The sequence below is a fragment of the Cyrtonyx montezumae genome, unplaced genomic scaffold (genome assembly GCF_038088225.1).
Source record: "Cyrtonyx montezumae isolate F1298 unplaced genomic scaffold, pur_monq_1.0 scaffold_6, whole genome shotgun sequence".
NCBI lineage: Eukaryota > Metazoa > Chordata > Aves > Galliformes > Odontophoridae > Cyrtonyx > Cyrtonyx montezumae.
This window is the reverse complement of record NW_027072067.1, coordinates 10344122-10353275: the sequence shown is the minus strand read 5'-3', so window position 1 is coordinate 10353275 and position 9154 is coordinate 10344122. Positions and strand designations below refer to the sequence as shown.

The 9154-nt window shown below is 54.0% G+C and overlaps 1 protein-coding gene across 1 annotated transcript; it reads right to left on the bottom strand.

The window, feature by feature from the left end:
• Window positions 1–970: 970 nt before the first annotated feature.
• PHF7 (PHD finger protein 7) lies at window positions 971–3326 on the bottom strand. Its single transcript, XM_065749697.1, is given in 7 exon segments — window positions 971–1521; window positions 1653–1771; window positions 1931–2044; window positions 2267–2452; window positions 2454–2627; window positions 2822–2946; window positions 3207–3326. Coding segments are annotated over 7 exon segments (1389 nt in total).
• Between the last annotated feature and the right edge of the window lie 5828 nt (window positions 3327–9154).

The following is a 9154-nucleotide window of genomic DNA, read 5'->3' as shown; positions in this document are numbered from 1 at the left end:
ACAAAACCTAATCCAGAGCATCCCTCCCCCTCCGCCCTATCCCCAGTCCCAGCTTCCCAATGATGGCCCATGTTAATGGATACGAAGGGCCAGGCCTGCCGGGGCAGTCAGTCCCTGGGCAGGCACAGCTCTTGTGCCCTCACATCTCAAGGGCAGGCTGAAAGACACCGACACCAACACCAAGCTGACTGGGATTCGGATCCCCAGGGTGTGCGTGTCTGGGAGAAACATCTCCACATCTGTCAGCGGTTTACGGGCTGGTTCGGCCCGGTTCCGTGACGATTGCGGCGGGGGGGACCCACACACCCACGCCCCGGGACAGTGGAAGGGGGAAAGGGGAAAAGGGAGATGGGGCTAAAAACAAAACAGCGACAACGATATAAGGAGGAAAGGTAGTTTATTAAATAAGATTCAGAATGCCAAAGAACACAATATAATACAATAGGAACTGAAGCTAATAAATCAAATACAAATGAGTGTCTGATAAACCGAATGCGTTATGTGAAACGCTGAAGGCGTGACGGCGAGGGAGCAGCCGCTGCTGGGTCGATCTGAAAGCAAAGAGAGTCTGTGTCTCGTGACACGGGAACAGTTTGGATCTTTCCCTCTGAACGGACAACGGAAAGAAGTCAAAGCAGCGCAAAGCCCTCTGCGGTACGTAGTTCTTCTCTTCTTGGACAGCTGTACCCGGAGCTACCGGTGATCTGTGGAGCAAGAGCTCTTCAACTCCCAGTGCACAACATGACGTTGTGGTGTGGAATACCAATAACAAATCATACACCACCGTGACGACATCTCCGCAGAGCGCGCACTTGAAGCAAAGAGTCGCTGTGCACACCGCGTGAGCGTGAGCGGGGCCTGGTGCTGCTGAGCGCCTGCCGTGCCCGCGGGGCGAGGGGAGGCCACAGAGTACTTACCAGCGGACCGCCCAGCTCCCGGCCCAGCGCACAGCCGCAGCCGCCCCGAGATGTCAGAAGCGGCTGTTCCCGCGCCGGTGTTGGGAACGGCTGTTGTCGTTCTGGGCCCGCCGACGTGGTAGCGGGGAGCGGCTTCGCCCCTGGTCTGGCCCTCGCCGCCTTGACTGGCTCCTGCGGCCTCTTTGGGTCCGGCTCTGGGACTCTGCAGCCCGCTGTTCATGAGGGGAGCAGCTTCGTGTCCGCGCCCGCCCTGCCTGCCGTGCTCCTCGTCGGGTGTGGCTGTGGGTGCCGCTCTCGGCACTTGGTGTTGCTCTGTGCCCGCTCCCACGGCGTGTTCGGTGCCGGCTTGGGGAATCCGGGGTCTGGCACTGCAACAGAGAGCGGCTTCGTGTCCGCGACCGGAGGCTGTTGCCAGCTGCCCGGGAGGGCCTTGAGGACCGTGATGTCCCCTGGCTGGCAAAGTCTGGGGCGCTGCTCTGAGGCGCGCGGGAACTGTGAGCTGGCTCTGATGGTGCCCATCCCAGCGCCTCAGAGCCTTGGGATGGCCCCAGTCCCTGCTGGCTGGCAATGCTGGGACTAGCGCTGTCCAAATTGGAGCTGGAGGCTGGAAGGGGAGGCTGGAAGGTTAGCAGGATGGAACTCCAACCCTGGGTGGGACAGGCTCCCATCCCTCCTGGGCCTAGGCCCTGGGACTCAAGGAAGGCTGCCCAGAGCATGCGGCACACAGCGTCTTACAAGTGCCCTCTCCAGCACAGGTGTTGCACTCCCATGTGGACGTCCTCGATCTCAAGTTGGAGCAACGTCGATGAGTACCATGTGCAGCACAGGAGCTGCAGAGGAGCAGCTCCCAAGGCCTGGGGAAACAAAAGATTTGTGGCCGTGAGGACAAAGTGCCCTGAGCCAGGGGGTGCCCTGCACAGCTCTGGTGTACACACAGTGTCCCCCCCCCCAGCATGTGGTGAGGCTGTGATCACGTGCAGAGCCCCAGAGAGCCGGCTTCTGAGGTAACTCACCCCTCTGTCTCTGCCTCCTCCCTACCATGTGGGTAATGGCACTTGCTGGCATCGCAGCGTCTGTGCCTCTCTAGTAATGATGCATATGTGTAATTATCCTCCCACGTTGGTATTCTGCCAGAGAAAGGAGTGAATGTGATGAACACCCGCTACCCCAGGATTAACGTAATCCATGGCATCCATTCCCCTCCACCCTAACCCCAGTCCCAGCTTCCCAATAATGCCGGGGCCTGTGTTAATGGCTGCAAAAGAGCCAGGCTTGCCGCGGCAGTCAGTCTCTGGGCAGGCACAGCTCTTGTGCCCTCACATCTCAAGGGCAGGCTGAAAGACACTAACCTGTCTGGGATTCGGATCCCCATCGTGAGCATTTCTGGTTTAAAACTCTTCTTTTCTCTGCAGAGGGGGCACTTGAAGCAATAAATCCCTGAGTTCATGGCCTGTCCCTGTAGCAGAAACACAAGCAGCGTGAGCATGAGCGAGGCCTGGTGCTGCTGAGCGCCTGCCATGCCCACGGGGCGAGGGCAGGGCTCCTACCTGGATGCAGGCCCGGTGGAACCAGGCGTTTTGACAGGCTGGGCACACCATGGTGCTGTATGACACGCAGTCCCCCACGGGTTCCGTGCAGATGATGCAGGTGGTGTCTGGCGCTGGCACTGCCTCCACCTCCTGCTGCGGGCGGTGCTCTCCGCAGAAGGACCTGTGGGAAGGTGGGAGGAATGGGCAAGGTGAGAAGCACTGCGAGGAGGGCAGAGGAACGGGAAGGAGCCCCAGGCCTTGGCTCTGGCTCTGGCAGGCTGCCGGGAGGTGTCACAGCGCGTCCCTCCCTTCCTTGGCTGGTGCTGACAGCAGGGGTTGGGGGCTCACAGGCCCTCGATGCCTGGCAACCCTTACCTGAACTCATCGAAGTACTGGGTGACGCATTCACCCTCCGAGGCGCAGGGCAGATGGAAGCTGCGGTCACAGCCTGCCTGAGCGCAGGTGATGGAGGCCCGCCTCTTGCCACAAACGAAGCAGCGCTGGAAAGAGCAGAGCAGAGCAGCCCCCATCAGTGGCAGGCTCAGGACCTGCGCGGCAGGCCCCGCTCCTCTGGGCAGGGCACAGGATGCGGGCACGGCCTGGTGGCACTCTGCAGAGCTGCCTGCTGAACAGGGCTTGTCTGCGAGAGCGGGACTTTCTCCTGGAGCTGGTTGGAAAGGCTGGGATTCCTTTCCTTGGATCAAGCTAAGCTCTACAAGCTTGTCCTGAACAAAGCACCCTGTTCGGATCAAATCCTCACCGTCTTCTTTGCCTGCTTGATTTTCCGTATGAGCTTTACTACCCGAAAACGTATATTGCTGGAATCTTCTTGTAGAGAACAAAGACCATTGGTAAATGCCTGTAGGAGAAGAAACGTCATGGGTCTTGTAAGAACAGAAATGAGAGAAGCCTTGCTTGGAGGAAGGTGGCAGGAACTGAGGGAACTCACCACACAAAACACATGGAAATACATCCGATTTGCATGACGTTTTTCCCCAAGGATGCTTGAGTCCTCATCTCCCCGGCCACACAGCACGCATTCTGCAGAGGAGAGAGCAAGAGCAGTGAGCACCTTGCCAGTAGGGCCACAGGTGCCTCCGAGGATTGTCCCAGGGGCCTGCTCTGTGCCGTAGCTGAGGGGCAGGGCCGAAGGCCATTGAGGGGGAAGGGGCACTGCAGGGCTGAGGAGCAGAGGGGACCTGCCCACGGCGGCCGGGGAGACCCTGCCTGCCCGCATCTCCCCTCTCTGCCAGAGGCAGACCCCCCCCAGCACCCCTCTGCCCAGGTGCAAGGAGCTGTGCTGTCTAACGTCTCGCATGAGCTCTCACGCTTCTCTGTCCCTGTGGACATGGTGCACGTCAACGGTGAGCACTCGCGGAGTCCCTGTCCCGGCAGCGCCTGGCTTTCTCCTCCACACGCTCCTGTGCCAAACCTACAGGAGAAGCGGGATGAGGGTGAGCTCGCAGCTCAGGCCCCCGAGCGCTGGGGCCCCCTCCTCCCGGGGCAGCCTCAGACAGCCCCTTCCTCGCTGCGCTCTGCGCACCTCACCAGCTCGCACTGAGCTCGGCCTGAGCCCGGCGGCCCTTTCTATGCATCCCACCCCGCGTGTCACAGTGGCCGCTCCCTGCTACCCTTTGTGACATCATCACACCTCCCAGGAGCTGAGCTCAGGGCCCTGGGCACCCAAGCAAGATGGCGGCGGCTCTTGCAGCCAGCGCAGAGTGAGGGGCCCGGTGCCGGATGCAGCCCCGCTGGAACCCGGCGTGTTTGCGCTGCTGAAGGCACTGGGCGACGCATCCACCCTCCTGACACCGCCGCAATGCTTCCGGGCCTGCGGCGCCATCGAAATCCCAATCACGCCTTTATGTGTTTCCGTGACGCGCTCGAGGCTTGCTTGCTTTGCTCGTTTGCTGCTGACTACCTCTCCTTACAACTAATGGCTGCAATGATCACCGAGTCCCACCGCCCGCCCGCCCCCCCGCACCTGCCCGCTGCCCACGTCCCTCGGTGCCACATCCCCACGGTTCTTGAACGCCTCCAGGGACGGTGACTCCCCCAGCTCCCCCAGCAACCTGTGCCCGTGCCCGACCGCTCTTTCAGCCAAGACGTTCTTCCTCACATCCAACGGGGACCTCCCCTGGCACGACTGGAGGCCGTTCCCTCTCGTCCCATCGCTGTTAGCTGGGCGAAGAGGCCGACCCCCACCTTGCTACAACCTCCTGTTAGGGAGCATCAAGGTCTGCTCTGTGCTTCTTCTTGTCCAGAAGGGCTACCGGAACTGATGGCAACAAAAACCGAGGGGAATCACCGGGAGCAGGAGCTGATCAGTGTTTTTCTTTGGAAGTGCATCACGGACTGTTTTCAGTCAAGTCACACTCGCTTGCTTGGAGAGTAGTTTCTATGTTGGGAAATGGAGAGCTTTCTTCTACCGTGATGTTGTTTAATAAACGTGTTTCTTTAATATACATTTTGCTCAAGCATTTTCTGTTAGCTCGTTCTGTTATGGTTTGCATTTATAGGCTGGGATTTTTTAGATACCCGTCCCAGTGATATACATACAGACGCATAACACCTTTGTATCGTCGTATTATTGCTTCAGAACTACTGTTGGCCTAGTGGCGTGAAGGGTCTGTACCTCCCAGGACAAATGTATTTGTATGGTTGTATGGGAACTGTTGAATCATGGCCTGAACCACTGACTGATCACCTGAGGCGAGCACTGAGTCAGCCCCAGGAGCACAGGTGAAGGTAATGTACCTGTGTGAATGGAAGGGGTGGAGTCTGGCTCCAACCCTCTGAGACCCCATTTAAGGGCTGACCACCAGTGGGAAAGGGTCTCCTGTTGGAGATCCATCCCCTGTGGAGTTATTGGTGAACCTCAACCATCGGCAAAAGGTGAGCCTCTCTTTATTTACTGCTTGTCTGTTCACCATCTAGATAAGCCTAGCAAAATATACCATCTTCCTTACTACTTTCTCTGAATACTGTTCTTTTGAGTTATTCACCCTGCAATGGTTGTGGTTCATGTGTGTTTTTCTACTTCTAAAAAACAAGCTCCCAGGCAAAACAACTTCTAGAAGCAGGTCTGGATGTCCAGCTCTTTTGAAAGTCAAGAACTCTTCTCTGAACACAGGCTGCTCAGGTACGTAAAGAATGAAAAATAGCAGAGCAAGCCACTCCAAACGTTATGCCTTCCCACATTCCTCACTCACAGCCTAGTTAAGCAAATGGGAACTGTCACAGTGGTGCCTATATAAGAAAAATCTGTGAAAGAAGCAGAGGAGAAACCAAGAGGCGATCTATTTCTTCCGTGTAGGACATCCTTACTCCTCTCTCCCAGGAAACTCAGCATTTAGACCAAGTGAAGGCTTTGGCAAACTTCATTTCCGCTCCTGTCCCACACGCAGGGAAAGGGGAAAGCAAGCTCCCTGTCTGCTGTTGGGAAGGAAGTCACCACCTCAGTGGCTCATCTTTTTTTGTTCTTCTGCGGGCTGACTGCAGCTCTGAGCCCACCTGCACCTCTCTGCAGCTGCGCAGCTTGCAATGGGCCCACAGCATGCTGCAGGTGAGCACAACTGTCCTCCAGCCAGGGGAGAGCTGCAATGCTCAGCGGGGGGTGTGCAGGGCAGCAAAGGGCTCTGATGCGGCTCCTGATGCAGTCTGAAAACTCTGCCATAGACGAATATCAGTATCGCTTTGCTGCAAGTGATTTGCTTCTCTGCACAACTCATAGCTTAACGGGAAGCTGCTCTGAATTCCAGTTCGTGATCATTCAGCTCCTTTCACACCTCCGTAATACTCTTGCTTGAAGCTTGTATGTGATGTTCTGCTGCTCTGAGTGCACGCACGGGAGCAGCTAGGGCAGGAAAATGCGATGGGAGTGAGCAAGTTGTGTGTACTATGTGAAGGGAATTAATCGATGGAAAAACCCCATTGAAAAAATGTACGGGCAACAAAAGAGACCAGTGGAATTTGGTTTATGCGCAAAGACAGCATTTATCCCAAACGTTGGCTCCTTCACTGGAGAAAGGCGTGCAAAAAGCAGGTAGATGTATTTCGTAGGATCCAGCAACATTGCTACTGTAGAGAAATGTTCAACAGTTTGCAAAACATCCCAGTCTAGAATATAAATAGAAGACTTCAGTGGTACGGTGGGGTATTCAAAATATACATTTGGTGCAATTCAGAATAAGGCTATGTGATCTTTTGCTGTTTTCTGCATTTAGAAATAGCTGGAAGAGTTCCATCGAGAGGTATAGTGTGAGAAGACACACATGTGGAGGAGCAGAGCAAGGGGGCTGGCATGTGCTGGCCCTGTTGCAGGGGGAAGGATGTGCTGGCCACGCTCTGCTGACAGTGCACCGGGGTGAGGGCTCCTGAGCGTCTGCGTGCCACTGGGAAACTGTGCTGGAGATGTTGATGGAAAGATGAGAGAAAGTGTGTAATGTCCTCTGTTCCAAGTGACACCTGTTCAGATTGTAGGCTGCTTTAGATGCTGCCTGATAGAGGAGGGAGCTGACAGCTTTTCACGGCCCGGCTCTGCAAGCAGAGCCCAGTTTGCTTGCCGGTGGCCCTCCCAGTGATGGTGTCAGAATAATTTGCAGGAGGTGGATGCTGGCCTGGAAGTGCCCAGTGCACTTCAGCTACCTTTTGGCGTGGCTTGCACATCCATACAGTGCAAAACTCCAGCAACCGGTCTGCAGGGACAGCGGGAGCAGGAGGTGGTTGCAGGGGGATTATTTTGGCCTGGGGGGTCTTAAACTCTTTGTTATGAGGCAAAACTGAGACGAATTGCTCTGAGGTTGGCTCGAGCCAGACTGGAGCAGTTTGAAGCAGAACACCAAGCTGACGCGATCTGCAGCCTTACCGCCACAGCCGGCAGTGGGTGGCACAGTGTGGCTTAGTTCCAACCCCGAAGTAAAAAGGATTTCTTCATGTGATGCTGCATGCTGGCTGCTGGTGGCAGAGAGCAGTGTGAGCTGGGCTGTGGTGGCTTGGCAGGTACACGTGCTGATGAGCACAGCCAGGCAGAATGGGCTCTGAGTCAGAAGCTCCTGGGATGTTGCTAAATTCATCTTTTTCTGCTCTACACTGGAGCTGCTTTGGTGCAGTCTTTCTACCTTCAGAAATGTGGCTCAGATCCTGTCCTTGTGAGTTGCATGTATTCATTCAATATGTCTCAGAAAAAGTGAGTGAGAAGTGCTGCCTGTGATACAGCCCTCAGACTGTCGGATATGTGACAGCACTTAAGCACCAAAGCAGACATGATGCATTTTTTTCTCTGATATTTGGATGTCAGGTGACTTCACCTGAAGTTCTTACGAGACTCTGAGCTGAGGATCTTGGAGATTACAATGGCTTTGATGTGGTTCTCACTCTAGTTTATTGTACTGTGCCCAAGAAGCTAGACTTATTCATGGCTAGGGCTAAGAGTGAAGGTAATAGTGATAAAATGCTATATTAAACAGAAATCTCTTTTCCCATCCCCATGCATTGCTTTTAATCCCATCCATCATTCCACAGGTGCTAAAAGGCAGCACTTTTGCCTTCATTCTCAGTAGACACACCAGGACCAGCTTGGTGCCTAAGGATCCAGTATGGTCTGAGTTCCGGACAGATCTCATGTACAGCAAAAACTGGCTCCCATCAGCTCACTTTATCCAGGGAAGTAACATTCAGATTTGCCAGCATACTTTCTCACACACACACTAAATAGTGTCTTTTCCAGAGAAGGTTTCAATGTTTTGGTTTTTTTTGTTTTGTTGGGGTTTTTTTTAATATATCTTTTTGTTATTATTTTTACAGTACAAGAAACAGATGTGGAAGAAAATACTTCAAATCAATCCTATCTCCTCTCTCAAAGGAGAGAAGCAATGGTTTCCTAGTTAAATGGAGAGAAGCTTTGCTTCTTGGTTTCTGAGTTCTGGCACAAGTCCCTGTGTGCCTCCCCAACTTCTGCACAATGTTGCTTTTCTTTGCAAAAGTAAGGCTGGTGCTGGAGTAAACACGGCATAATGCAGAGGCACTCAAGGCAGCAGTGAGCAGTGTTGATGCTACACTTCTGGTGAATGGCTGAGTTAACTGCTCCACCATGCACGTCTGTCATTTCAGTGTGCAGCAACTGTGTGCCCCAGGGTTGAAAACCCACCACACTCATGGATGTGACATCTTCTCTGCAGCCCCTTCCCAGGAGCAACTCTGACCCAAACAAGCAGAGCTCATCCAAATTTAACCTGGGGGTTTTGCAGAAAAGCTTGAGGGAGTCCCTGTGGTTTTTCAGTTTTCTGTTTTGTGACAAAAATTCAGGTCTGGACTGACTTTTAAAGGGCAGCAAGGACCTGTTAGACCTTGGAATAGCCTCATAGTCTTCCAAAATATTGAGAAACTGATTTACCTGCAGCTGTAAGTCACAATAAAAGTTGATTTCTAAATTCACCCCAACTCAGTTTCTGACTTTTCAGATGAGAGCAGCGTATTTCCTAGTCTGCAAAATCTGTCAGATTTCAGTAGAAACTGTGCTTTAGAAATGTACGTACTTCCTACCTGATTGGTCCCTTGTGCGTGTGATACTCAAGTATCACAAAAAACTTGTGACAACCTGTGATGTACTTGTCTACTACTGCTTTTCAGGTTGGACATTAGGAGAAACGTAACCAAATGAACAGTTGAGCACTGGCACAGGCTGCCCAGGGAGCTGGGAGAGTCACT